The following is a 13,996-nucleotide window of genomic DNA, read 5'->3' as shown; positions in this document are numbered from 1 at the left end:
TAGATTGCAGTCTTTTCAATACATATATTGAAAACTTTCCTGCATATTCCTTTTTGCCTGTGTGTGTAAAAGACTCTTTTCTAACAAGAGAAAAGGGTAAGACGTGTTGGAACGCAAATCCCTGAGAGGATTTCAGAGTCCATGCACTAGGCTGCCAAAAATCACCTTTACTATTCATGTTTGGGTGAGGTGCTGCTAGACAGCCAGAATGGTTGGTCAGACAGCTGCCAACTGTTGTGGGAGTGACTCAGTCACCTACCATCAGAGGTGCTGACACTCCTAATCCAGCAGTCTTGTAGAGACATAAGATTCCTTTGACACTACCACACAACTGACCCCATGGTCCTTCTTCACAACTAACCCCATGGTTGTACCACACAACTAATCCCACAATCCCACCACACAGCTAATCCCACTGTTTTATATGTAATGAATGATAGACCGCAGCTCATTATGCTACTTCTCCGTGGGGCTGTGTGCCACTTAATAAAATGTGATTACTCTTGCCTCTTGGTACGTTAGTTCATTTCGTAATAACTTGCAACTGTGCAACATTGAAATGTTATGACTTTCTGTTCACACTAGTTGACCTTCTTTTCTTGCAGCCACCAAGGGGTCATTTTTTACCTGCTCCAGAGTGGGTGGCTGTCGGGGACCTATCTCGTCTGCCCCAGGTGCTTCAAAGGCACGAGATGGACAGTCACTTCAGTTTGAATCCCGATTTGAGAGCGGAAACCTCCAACGAGCTGTCCAAGTGTGAGTACGAGTGACATGCGGGGTGCTTCAAACTGTGCATTCATGGAATACAAACGCTGTTATAAATGGCAGCATTAAGCACAGTCTGCTGGCTATTCACTAGGAAACTCATTCAGCCAAGAGAAATAATAATTATTATCAAGGAAGCCAAGTGCGTGATCAAAATCAGGAGTGCAGAGAACTGCAGATAGCACATTCCATAATTGGGGACAACAAGAGAAAAGACGCAAATAGAAAATGGGATCTGTCAGGACAAGCGAGAGAAGACTAGGGTAGGAAATGGGATCTGTAAGGACAAGCAAGAGATGACTAGGAGAGGAAATGGGATCTGTAAGGACAAGCAAGAGAAGACTAGGGTAGGAAATGGATCTGTCAGGATAATCGAGAGAAGACTAGGATAGGAAATGGGATCTATAAGGACACACGAGAGAAGACTAGGTTAGGAAATGGGATCTGTAAGGACAAGTGAGAGAAGACTAGGATATGAAATGTGATCTGTAAGGACAAGCGAGAGAAGACTAGGAGAGGAAATGGGATCTGTAAGGACAAGCGAGAGAAGACTAGGAGAGGAAATGGGATCTGTAAGGACAAGTGAGAGAAGACTAGGATAGGAAATGTGATCTGTAAGGACAAGCGAGAGAAGACTAGGAGAGGAAATGGGATCTGTAAGGACAAGCGAGAGAAGACTAGGAGAGGAAATGGGATCTATAAGGAAACGCGAGATAAGACTAGGATAGGAAATGTGATCTGTAAGGACAAGCGAGAAAAGACTAGGAGAGGAAATGGGATCTATAAGGACACGCGAGAGAAGACTAGGTTAGGAAATGGGATCTGTTAGGACAAGCGAGAGAAGACTAGGTTAGGAAATGGGATCTGTAAGGACAAGTGAGAGAAGACTAGGATAGGAAGTGTGATCTGTAAGGACAAGCGAGAGAAGACTAGGAGAGGAAATGGGATCTGTAAGGACAAGCGAGAGAAGACTAGGAGAGGAAATGGGATCTGTAAGGACAAACAAGAGAAGACTAAGGTAGGAAATGGGATCTGTAAGGACAAGCGAGAGAAGATTAGGGTAGGAAATGGGATCTGTAAGGACAAGCAAGAGATGACTAGGAGAGGAAATGGGATCTGTAAGGACAAGCGAGAGAAGACTAGGGTAGGAAATGGGATCTGTAAGGACACGCGAGAGAAGACTAGGGTAGGAAATGGGATCTATAAGGACATGCGAGAGAAGACTAGGGTAGGAAATGGGATCTGTCAGGAGAAGCGAGAGAAGTCTAGGGTAGGAAATGGGATCTGTAAGGACAAGTGAGAGAAGACTAGGGTAGGTCAGGAGAAGCGAGAGAAGACTAGGGTAGGAAATGGGATCTGTAAGGACAAGCGAGAGAAGAATAGGAGAGGAAATGGAATCTGTAAGGACAAGCGAGAGAAGACTAGGGTAGGAAATGGGATCTGTAAGGACAAGCAAGAGATGACTAGGAGAGGAAATGGGATCTGTAAGGACAAGTGAGAGAAGACTAGGGTAGGAAATGGGATCTGTAAGGACAAGCGAGAGAAGACTTGGGTAGGAAATGGGATCTGTAAGGACAAGCGAGAGAAGACTAGGGTAGGAAATGGGATCTATAAGGACACGCAAGAGAAGACTAAGGTAGGAAATGGGATCTGTAAGGACAAGCGAGAGAAGACTAGGGTAGGAAATGGGATCTGTAAGGACAAGCAAGAGAAGTCTAGGGTAGGAAATGAGATCTGTAAGGACAAGCAAGAGAAGACTAGGGTAGTGTAGGAGGCTGGACTGGCTTGTAGTGAGTACCAAGGGGTAATTGCACCTTGCACCAGGCCCAGTTATCCCTTATTAGTGTATAGGGTGTCTAGCAGCATAGGCTGATAGATAATGGTAGCTTAGCAGAGCAGCTTAGGCTGAACTAGGAGACGTGTGAAGCTACTACAGTACCACTTAGTGTCATATGCACAATATCATAAGAAAACACAATACACAGTTATACTAAAAATAAAGGTACTTTATTTTTATGACAATATGCCAAAGTATCTTAGAGTGTACCCTCAGTGAGAGGATAGGAAATATACACAAGATATATATACACAATAGCAAAAATATGCAGTATAGTCTTAGAAAACAGTGCAAACAATGTATAGTTACAATAGGATGCAATGGGGACACATAGGGATAGGGGCAACACAAACCATATACTCCAAAAGTGGAATGCGAACCACAAATGGACCCCAAACCTATGTGACCTTGTAGAGGGTCGCTGGGACTATTAGAAAATAGTGAGAGTTAGAAAAATAACCCTCCCCAAGACCCTGAAAAGTGAGTGCAAACTGCACTAAAGTTCCCCTAAGGATAAAGAAGTCGTGTTAGAGGAATAATGCAGGAAAGACACAAACCAACAATGCAACAACGATGGATTTCCAATCTAGGGTACCTGTGGAACAAGGGGACCAAGTCCAAAAGTCACAAGCAAGTCGGAGATGGGCAGATGCCCAGGAAATGCCAGCTGTGGGTGCAAAGAAGCTTCTACTGGACAGAAGAAGCTGAGGTTTCTGCAGGATCGAAAAGGGCTAGAGACTTCCCCTTTGGTGGACGGATCCCTCTCGCCGTGGAGAGTCGTGCAGAAGTGTTCTCCCGCCGAAAGAACGCCAACAAGCCTTGCTAGCTGCAAATCGTGCGGTTAGCGTTTTTGGACGCTGCTGTGGCCCAGGAGGGACCAGGAGGTCGCAAATTGGACCAGGAGGTTGAGGGGACGTCGAGCAAGACAAGGAGCCCTCTTAGCAGCAGGTAGCACCCGGAGAAGTGCCAGAAATAGGCACTACGAGGATGCGTGAAACGGTGCTCACCCGAAGTCGCACAAAGAAGTCCCACGTCGCCGGAGAACAACTTAGGAGGTCGTGCAATGCAGGTTAGAGTGCCGTGGACCCAGGCTGGACTGTGCACAAAGGATTTCCGCCGGAAGTGCACGGAGGCCGGAGTAGCTGCAAAAGTTGCGGTTCCCAGCAATGCAGTCTAGCGAGGTGAGGCAAGGACTTACCTCCACCAAACTTGGACTGAAGAGTCACTGGACTGTGGGGGCCACTTGGACAGAGTTGCTGGATTCGAGGGACCTCGCTCGTCGTGCTGAGAGGAGACCCAAGGGACCGGTAATGCAGCTTTTTGGTGCCTGCGGTTGCAGGGGGAAGATTCCGTCGACCCACGGGAGATTTCTTCGGAGCTTCTAGTGCAGAGAGGAGGCAGACTACCCCCACAGCATGCACCACCAGGAAAACAGTCGAGAAGGCGGCAGGATCAGCGTTACAGAGTTGCAGTAGTCGTCTTTGCTACTATGTTGCAGGTTTGCAGGCTTCCAGCGTGGTCAGCAGTCGATTCCGTGGCAGAAGGTGAAGAGAGAGATGCAGAGGAACTCGGATGAGCTCTTGCATTCGTTATCTAAAGTTTCCCCAGAGACAGAGACCCTAAATAGCCAGAAAAGAGGGTTTGGCTACCTAGGAGAGAGGATAGGCTACTAACACCTGAAGGAGCCTATCAGAAGGAGTCTCCGACGTCACCTAGTGGCACTGGCCACTCAGAGCAGTCCAGTGTGCCAGCAGCACCTCTGTTTCCAAGATGGCAGAGGTCTGGAGCACACTGGAGGAGCTCTGGACACCTCCCAGGGGAGGTGCAGGTCAGGGGAGTGGTCACTCCCCTTTCCTTTGTCCAGTTTCGTGCCACACCAGGGCTAAGGGGTCCCCTGAACCGGTGTAGACTGGCTTATGCAGAATTGGGCACATCTGTGCCCAAGAAAGCATTTCCAGAGGCTGGGGGAGGCTACTCCTCCCCTGCCTTCACACCATTTTCCAAAGGGAGAGGGTGTAACACCCTCTCTCAGAGGAAGTTCTTTGTTCTGCCATCCTGGGCCAGGCCTGGCTGGACCCCAGGAGGGCAGATGCCTGTCTGAGGGGTTGGCAGCAGCAGCAGCTGTAGTGAAACCCCAGGAAGGGCAGTTTGGCAGTACCAGGGTCTGTGCTACAGACCACTGGGATCATGGGATTGTGCCAACTATGCCAGGATGGCATAGAGGGGGCAATTCCATGATCATAGACATGTTACATGGCCATATTCGGAGTTACCATTGTGAAGCTACATATAGGTAGTTACCTATATGTAGTGCACGCGTGTAATGGTTTCCCCGCACTCACAAAGTCCGGGGAATTGGCCCTGAACAATGTGGGGGCACCTTGGCTAGTGCCAGGGTGCCCTCACACTAAGTAACTTAGCACCTAACCTTTACCAGGTAAAGGTTAGACATATAGGTGACTTATAAGTTACTTAAGTGCAGTGTAAAATGGCTGTGAAATAACGTGGACATTATTTCACTCAGGCTGCAGTGGCAGGCCTGTGTAAGAATTGTCAGAGCTCCCTATGGGTGGCAAAAGAAATGCTGCAGCCCATAGGGATCTCCTGGAACCCCAATACCCTGGGTACCTCAGTACCATATACTAGGGAATTATAAGGGTGTTCCAGTAAGCCAATGTAAATTGGTAAAATTGGTCACTAGCCTGTCAGTGACAATTTGAAAGAAATGAGAGAGCATAACCACTGAGGTTCTGATTAGCAGAGCCTCAGTGAGACAGTTAGTCACTACACAGGTAACACATTCAGGCACACTTATGAGCACTGGGGCCCTGGAGAACAGGGTCCCAGTGACACATACAACTAAAACAACATATATACAGTGAAAAATGGGGGTAACATGCCAGGCAAGATGGTACTTTCCTACACAACCCCCCCCCCAAACGAAGGACAATAAGACTAGCCATAACCTGATGAGTCTTCATTGTCTAAGTGGAAATATCTGGAGAGTCCATCTGCATTGGGGTGGCTACTCCCAGGTCTATGATCCACTGTATAGTCCATTCCCTGTAGGGATATGGACCACCTCAACAATTTAGGATTTTCAACTTTCATTTGTTTTAGCCAAAGTAGAGGTTTGTGGTCTGTCTGAACAATGAAGTGAGTGCCAAACAGGTATGGCCTCAACTTCTTCAGTGCCCAGACCACAGCAAAGGCCTCCCTCTCAATGGCAGACCAACGCTTTTCTCTAGGGGTCAACCTCCTACTAATAAAAGCAACAGGTTGATCCTGGCCCTCAGAATTAAGTTGTGATAGGACTGCCCCTACTCCTAATTCAGATGCATCAGTTTGGACATAGAATTTTTTAGAGTAACAAGGGCTTTTCAGGACAGGTGCAGAGCACATGGCCTGCTTCAGCTCCTCAAAAGCTTTCTGACAGTTTGCTGTCCATAATACCTTTTTAGGCATTTTCTTGGATGTGAGGTCATTAAGAGGGGCTGCAATGGAGCCATAGTTCTTAATGAACCTCCTGTAATACCCAGTGAGGCCTAGGAAGGCTCTCACCTGAGTCTGAGTGGTAGGGGGGACCCAATCAATAATTGTTTGGATTTTCCCCTGAAGTGGTGCAATCTGTTCCCCACCAACAAGGTGTCCCAGATAAACCACCTTACCCTGCCCTATCTGGCACTTTGAAGCCTTGATAGTGAGGCCTGCCTTTTGCAGGGCCTCCAAAACTTTCCATAGGTGGACCAGGTGATCATCCCAGCTGGAGCTAAAGACAGCTATATCGTCCAAATATGCTGCACTGAAAGCCTCCAGCCCTTGCAGGACTGTGTTCACCAACCTTTGAAAAGTGGCAGGTGCATTTTTCAAACCAAAAGGGATTACAGTAAACTGGTAATGGCCTCCAATGGTTGAAAATGCAGTTTTAGGTTTAGCATCTTCTGACAATTTGATCTGCCAATACCCTGCAGTCAAATCAAAAGTGCTTAGATACTTGGCAGATGCCAGTGTATCTATGAGCTCATCTGCCCTGGGTATAGGGTGAGCATCAGTTTTGGTTACCAGGTTGAGACCTTTATAGTCTACACAAAACCGCATTTCCTTCTTTCCATCTTTGGAATGGGGTTTTGGTACAAGTACCACAGGAGAAGCCCATGGACTTTCAGAGTGCTCAACCACTCCTAGTTCTAACATTTTCTGCACCTCTTGCTTTATGCAGTCCCTGACATGGTCAGGCTGCCTATAGATCTTACTTTTGACAGGTAAACTGTCTCCAGTATCTATAGTGTGCTCACACCAAGAAGTGGTACCTGGCACAGTAGAGAAGAGTTCAGAGAATTGATCTAGGAGATTTATGCAATGGTCTTTCTGCTCAGCAGTAAGACAATCAGCCAAAACTACACCTTCCACAAGAACATCTTGTTCTGTGGAAGAGAAGAGATCAGGTAGAGGATCACTGTCTTCTTCCTGTCCCTCATCAGTTGCCATGAGCAGGGTGAGATCAGCCCTGTCATAGTAGGGTTTCAGGCGGTTGACATGGAGCACCCTAAGGGGACTCCTGGCAGTGCCTAAGTCAACTAAATAGGTGACTTCACCCTTTTTCTCAACAATTGTGTGGGGACCACTCCATTTATCTTGGAGTGCTCTTGGGGCCACAGGCTCCAAGACCCACACTTTCTGCCCTGGTTTGTACTGAACCAAAACAGCCTTCTGATCATGCCATTGCTTCTGGAGCTCTTGGCTGGCCTGAAGGTTTTTACTGGCCTTTTTCATATACTCAGCCATCCTTGATCTGAGGCCAAGTACATAATCCACAATATCTTGCTTTGGAGCTTTTAAAGGTTGTTCCCAACCCTCCTTGACAAGTGTTAGTGGACCCCTAACAGGGTGTCCAAAAAGAAGTTCAAAGGGGCTGAAGCCCACTCCTTTCTGGGGTACCTCCCTGTAGGCAAAAAGGAGGCATGGTAACAGGATATCCCATCTCCTGCGGAGTTTTTCAGGGAGACCCATAATCATGCCTTTGAGAGTTTTATTAAATCTCTCCACCAGTCCATTTGTTTGTGGATGATAGGGTGTAGTGAACTTGTAAGTTACACCACATTCCTTCCACATGGCCTTTAAGTATGCAGACATGAAATTGCTTCCCCTGTCTGATACTACTTCCTTTGGGAAGCCCACCCTAGAAAATATTCCCAGGAGGGCCTTTGCCACTGCAGGTGCTGTAGTGGTCCTTAAAGGAATTGCTTCAGGGTATCTTGTAGCATGGTCCACTACCACCAAGATAAACCTATTGCCTGAAGCAGTAGGAGGGTCAAGGGGGCCAACTATGTCAACCCCTACCCTTTCAAAGGGAACCCCAACCACAGGCAATGGAATAAGGGGTGCCTTTGGAGTGCCACCTGTCTTGCCACTGGCTTGACAGGTTTCACAGGACTTACAAAAATCTTTTGTGTCCTCAGACATTCTAGGCCAATGAAACAAGGGAACAAGTCTGTCCCAAGTTTTCATTTGTCCCAGATGCCCAGCTAGGGGAATGTCGTGTGCAAGAGTTAGGAGGAACTTTCTGTACTCCTGAGGAATCACTAATCTCCTGGCAGCTCCAGGTTTAGGATCCCTATGGTCAGTGTACAAGAATTGTCCTCCCAGTAAACTCTGTGAGAGTCACTGACATCCCCATTAGCCTGTTTGACAGCTTGCTGTCTTAGACCCTCTAATGTGGGACAGGTTTGCTGTGCCACACTCAGCTCCTCTCTGGCAGGCCCCCCTTCACCCAAAAGCTCAGCTGTGTCTGCTTCAAGCTCCTCTGGTGTAGGTTCTGCACAGGGAGGGAATTCTTCTTCCTCAGAAGTTGAATCCACTGTAGAGGGAGGGATAGTAGGAAGTGGTTGGCTTCTACTAGCCCTAGCTTTAGGGAGCACTTGGTCCATTGTTCCAGGATCCAAGCTTCCCTGTCCTTTTTGCTTTTTGGCCTGAGCCCTTGTCAAAGCAAAAATATGCCCTGGGATGCCCAGCATTGCTGCATGGGCCTCCAACTCCACATCTGACCAAGCTGATGTCTCCAAATCATTTCCTAGTAGACAGTCTACAGGTAAATATGTGGCTACCACAACTTTCTTTGGACCAGTAACCCCCCCCCCCCAGTTGAGATTCACAACAGCCATGGGGTGGCTAAGTGTGTTGTTGTGAGCATCAGTTACTTGGTACTGGTGACCAAGTAGGTGTTGTTCAGGGTGGACCAGTTTCTCTATGACCATAGTCACACTGGCACCAGTGTCCCTGTAGGCCTGAACCTCAACACCATTTATTAGGGGTAGCTGCTTGTACTTATCCATATTAAGGGGACAAGCAACTAAGGTGGCTAAATCAATAGCCCCCTCAGAGACTAACACAGCCTCTGTGGCCTCCCTAACAAGGCCAACCCCAACTAAGTTACCAATAGTGAGCCCAGCTACTCCCTTGGATTGGCTATTAGTAGGTTTGCTCCCACCACCACTGCTATTAGTAGGGAAACTAGGGGTAGCAGTAGGGGTTGCAGTGGTAGGAGGCTTGGTGCTTTTCTTTGGACAACTGGGATCTGTTGTCCAATGGCCTTTTACTTTACATAAATAGCACCATGGTTTCTTTTCTTTGTTTTGATTAAAGGAGGATTTGGACCCACCACCCCCACCAGAGTGTTTTTGTGGGCCTGATGAAGACTCATTTTTAGATTTGTCCCCACCCTTGTCAGAAGACTTACCATCCTTCTTTTTGTTGCCATCTTTGTCACCCCCTGTATGAACTTTTCTGTTCACCCTTGTTCTGACCCATTTGTCTGCCTTCTTTCCCAATTCTTGGGGAGAGGTCAGATCAGAGTCCACCAAGTACTGGTGCAACAAATCAGACACACAATTATTAAGAATATGTTCTCTCAGGATCAAGTTATACAGGCTGTCATAATCAGTAACTTTACTGCCATGTAACCACCCCTCCAAGGCCTTCACTGAATGGTCAATGAAATCAACCCAGTCTTGTGAAGACTCCTTTTTGGTCTCTCTGAACTTTATCCTGTATTATTCAGTGGTTAAGCCATAACCATCCAGGAGTGCATTCTTAAGAACTGTAAAATTATTGGCATCACTTTCTTTCACAGTAAGGAGCCTATCCCTACCTTTTCCACTAAATGATAGCCATAGGATAGCAGCCCACTGCCTTTGAGGGACATCCTGTACAACACAGGCCCTCTCAAGTGCAGCAAACCACTTGTTAATGTCATCCCCCTCCTTATAAGGGGGAACTATCTTATGCAGATTCCTGGAATCATGCTCTTTTGCAGGATGACTATGGGGAATACTGCTGCTGCCACCATGGGTTTCTAAACCCAGTTTCTGTCTCTCCTTCTCTACTTCTAAAGTCTGTCTATCCAAATCCAGCTGTTGCTTCTTGAGCTTCAGTCTGGTTTGTTCCACTCTCAATCTATTGAGCTCCCTTTCTAACAATCTGTCATCAGGGTGGGTGGGAGGGACATGCCTTGAAACAGAAGTATGGTGAGAATGGACAGAAGGAGACCTGTCCCTTACAGAGGGCACCCTAACAGCTTGGCTAACAGAAACATCAGTACTACTGTGGTGTGAATAAATGCTTTTGCTATGATGTGAGACAACACTATTTGTATGGTGTGGCTCTTCATCATTACCAACTATGCTAGACTGTCTAGTAATGGGCAGGCTAGGAAGTTTCTTTCCTGAATCTTTTCCTCGGGGAGTCCCTGGATCAGATTGGGAACCATTAGCTACTTTTTCAACAGATGGGGCACTTCTAGCCTTATCCTGTTCTCTAAGCATGTTAAGTAACAATTCCAAGGAAGGATTCTTCCCTACACTCAAACCTCTCTCTATGCAGAGACTCCTTGCTCCTTTCCAGCTAAGGTGATCATATGCAAGTTTGGACAGATCAACATTTTGGCCTGTGCCAGACATTTTTAGAGAGAGTTAAAGTGATAGAAAAAGAGAAAAAAGTTTGTCAGAGCTTTTAGAAAGACAGAGAAAAAAACTTTTAAAACTTTTTAGAACTTTTTAGAAAGTTTAGAAGTACTTTTCAGCACTTAGAAAAGAGTGAAAAGAGGAAATGCAAAACTTTTTGGCTATGTGTATATACACTGAACTTGTTTTGTATATTTTTCTCTTATGAAAAGTACAATGACAAGAGTGGTAAGTAGTCTCAAAGCACTTATCCCACCGCTGCACAATCAATGTAGGAGGCTGGACTGGCTTGTAGTGAGTACCAAGGGGTACTTGCACCTTGCACCAGGCCCAGTTATCCCTTATTAGTGTATAGGGTGTCTAGCAGCTTAGGCTGATAGATAATGGTAGCTTAGCAGAGCAGCTTAGGCTGAACTAGGAGACGTGTGAAGCTACTACAGTACCAATTAGTGTCATATGCACAATATCATAAGAAAACACAATACACAGTTATACTAAAAATAAAGGTACTTTATTTTTATGACAATATGCCAAAGTATCTTAGAGTGTACCCTCAGTGAGAGGATAGGAAATATACACAAGATATATATACACAATAGCAAAAATATGCAGTATAGTCTTAGAAAACAGTGCAAACAATGTATAGTTACAATAGGATGCAATGGGGACACATAGGGATAGGGGCAACACAAACCATATACTCCAAAAGTGGAATGCGAACCACGAATGGACCCCAAACCTATGTGACCTTGTAGAGGGTCGCTGGGACTATTAGAAAATAGTGAGAGTTAGAAAAATAACCCTCCCCAAGACCCTGAAAAGTGAGTGCAAAGTGCACTAAAGTTCCCCTAAGGACAAAGAAGTCGTGTTAGAGGAATAATGCAGGAAAGACACAAACCAACAATGCAACAACGATGGATTTCCAATCTAGGGTATCTGTGGAACAAGGGGACCAAGTCCAAAAGTCACAAGCAAGTCGGAGATGGGCAGATGCCCAGGAAATGCCAGCTGTGGGTGCAAAGAAGCTTCTACTGGACAGAAGAAGCTGAGATTTCTGCAGGAACGAAAAGGGCTAGAGACTTCCCCTTTGGTGGACGGATCCCTCTCGCCGTGGAGAGTCGTGCAGAAGTGTTTTCCCGCCGAAAGAACGCCAACAAGCCTTGCTAGCTGCAAATCGTGCGGTTAGCGTTTTTGGGCGCTGCTGTGGCCCAGGAGGGACCAGGAGGTCGCAAATTGGACCAGGAGGTAGATGGGACGTCGAGCAAGACAAGGAGCCCTCTTAGCAGCAGGTAGCACCCGGAGAAGTGCCAGAAACAGGCACTACGAGGATGTGTGACACGGTGCTCACCCGAAGTCGCACAAAGAAGTCCCACGTCGCCTGAGAACAACTTAGGAGGTCGTGCAATGCAGGTTAGAGTGCCGTGGACCCAGGCTGGACTGTGCACAAAGGATTTCCGCCGGAAGTGCACGGAGGCCGGAGTAGCTGCAAAAGTCGCGGTTCCCAGCAATGCAGTCTAGCGAGGTGAGGCAAGGATTTACCTCCACCAAACTTGGACTGAAGAGTCACTGGACTGTGGGGGCCACTTGGACAGAGTTGCTGGATTCGAGGGACCTCGCTCGTCGTGCTGAGAGGAGACCCAAGGGACCGGTAATGCAGCTTTTTGGTGCCTGCGGTTGCAGGGGGAAGATTCCGTCGACCCACGGGAGATTTCTTCAGAGCTTCTAGTGCAGAGAGGAGGCAGACTACCCCCACAGCATGCACCACCAGGAAAACAGTCGAGAAGGCGGCAGGATCAGCGTTACAGAGTTGCAGTAGTCGTCTTTGCTACTATGTTGCAGGTTTGCAGGCTTCCAGCGCGGTCAGCAGTCGATTCCTTGGCAGAAGGTGAAGAGAGAGATGCAGAGGAACTCGGATGAGCTCTTGCATTCGTTATCTAAAGTTTCCCCAGAGACAGAGACCCTAAATAGCCAGAAAAGAGGGTTTGGCTACCTAGGAGAGAGGATAGGCTACTAACACCTGAAGGAGCCTATCAGAAGGAGTCTCTGACGTCACCTGGTGGCACTGGCCACTCAGAGCAGTCCAGTGTGCCAGCAGCACCTCTGTTTCCAAGATGGCAGAGGTCTGGAGCACACTGGAGGAGCTCTGGACACCTCCCAGGGGAGGTGCAGGTCAGGGGAGTGGTCACTCCCCTTTCCTTTGTCCAGTTTCGCGCCAGAGCAGGGCTAAGGGGTCCCCTGAACCGGTGTAGACTGGCTTATGCAGAATTGGGCACATCTGTGCCCAGGAAAGCATTTCCAGAGGCTGGGGGAGGCTACTCCTCCCCTGCCTTCACACCATTTTCCAAAGGGAGAGGGTGTAACACCCTCTCTCAGAGGAAGTTCTTTGTTCTGCCATCCTGGGCCAGGCCTGGCTGGACCCCAGGAGGGCAGATGCCTGTCTGAGGGGTTGGCAGCAGCAGCAGCTGCAGTGAAACCCCAGGAAGGGCAGTTTGGCAGTACCAGGGTCTGTACTACAGACCACTGGGATCATGGGATTGTGCCAACTATGCCAGGATGGCATAGAGGGGGCACTTCCATGATCATAGACATGTTACATGGCCATATTCGGAGTTACCATTGTGAAGCTACATATAGGTAGTGACCTATATGTAGTGCACGCGTGTAATGGTGTCCCCGCACTCACAAAGTCCGGGGAATTGGCCCTGAACAATGTGGGGGCACCTTGGCTAGTGCCAGGGTGCCCTCACACTAAGTAACTTTGCACCTAAGCTTTACCAGGTAAAGGTTAGACATATAGGTGACTTATAAGTTACTTAAGTGCAGTGTAAAATGGCTGTGAAATAACGTGGACGTTATTTCACTCAGGCTGCAGTGGCAGGCCTGTGTAAGAATTGTCAGAGCTCCCTATGGGTGGCAAAAGAAATGCTGCAGCCCATAGGGATCTCCTGGAACCCCAATACCCTGGGTACCTCAGTACCCTATACTAGGGAATTATAAGGGTGTTCCAGTAAGCCAATGTAAATTGGTAAAATTGGTCACTAGCCTGTCAGTGACAATTTGAAAGAAATGAGAGAGCATAACCACTGAGGTTCTGATTAGCAGAGCCTCAGTGAGACAGTTAGTCACTACACAGGTAACACATTCAGGCACACTTATGAGCACTGGGGCCCTGGAGAACAGGGTCCCAGTGACACATACAACTAAAACAACATATATACAGTGAAAAATGGGGGTAACATGCCAGGCAAGATGGTACTTTCCTACAGGTAGGAAATGGGATCTGTAAGGACAAGCCAGAGAAGACTAGGATTGGAAATGGGATCTGTAAGGACAAGCGAGAGAAGAATAGGAGAGGAAATGGGATCTGTAAGGACAAGCGAGAGAAGAATAGGAGAGGAAATGGAATCTTTAAGGACAGGCGAGAGAAGAGTAGGAG

General features: G+C 47.5%; 1 protein-coding gene across 2 annotated transcripts in view; it reads left to right on the top strand.

The window, feature by feature from the left end:
• The window catches only part of AGBL2 (AGBL carboxypeptidase 2), a 466,988-nt gene that overhangs the window by 149,750 nt on the left and 303,242 nt on the right, over window positions 1-13,996 (top strand). For both annotated transcript variants that reach the window (XM_069221603.1, XM_069221604.1), the window contains exon 7: window positions 606-756. In XM_069221603.1, coding sequence (XP_069077704.1) covers window positions 606-756 — 151 coding nt within the window. The remainder of the gene's footprint in view (window positions 1-605; window positions 757-13,996) is intronic.

This window comes from Pleurodeles waltl, chromosome 3_1 (assembly GCF_031143425.1).
Source record: "Pleurodeles waltl isolate 20211129_DDA chromosome 3_1, aPleWal1.hap1.20221129, whole genome shotgun sequence".
In the NCBI taxonomy this organism is placed as follows: domain Eukaryota; kingdom Metazoa; phylum Chordata; class Amphibia; order Caudata; family Salamandridae; genus Pleurodeles; species Pleurodeles waltl.
This window is presented reverse-complemented; position numbering and strand designations above follow the sequence as displayed.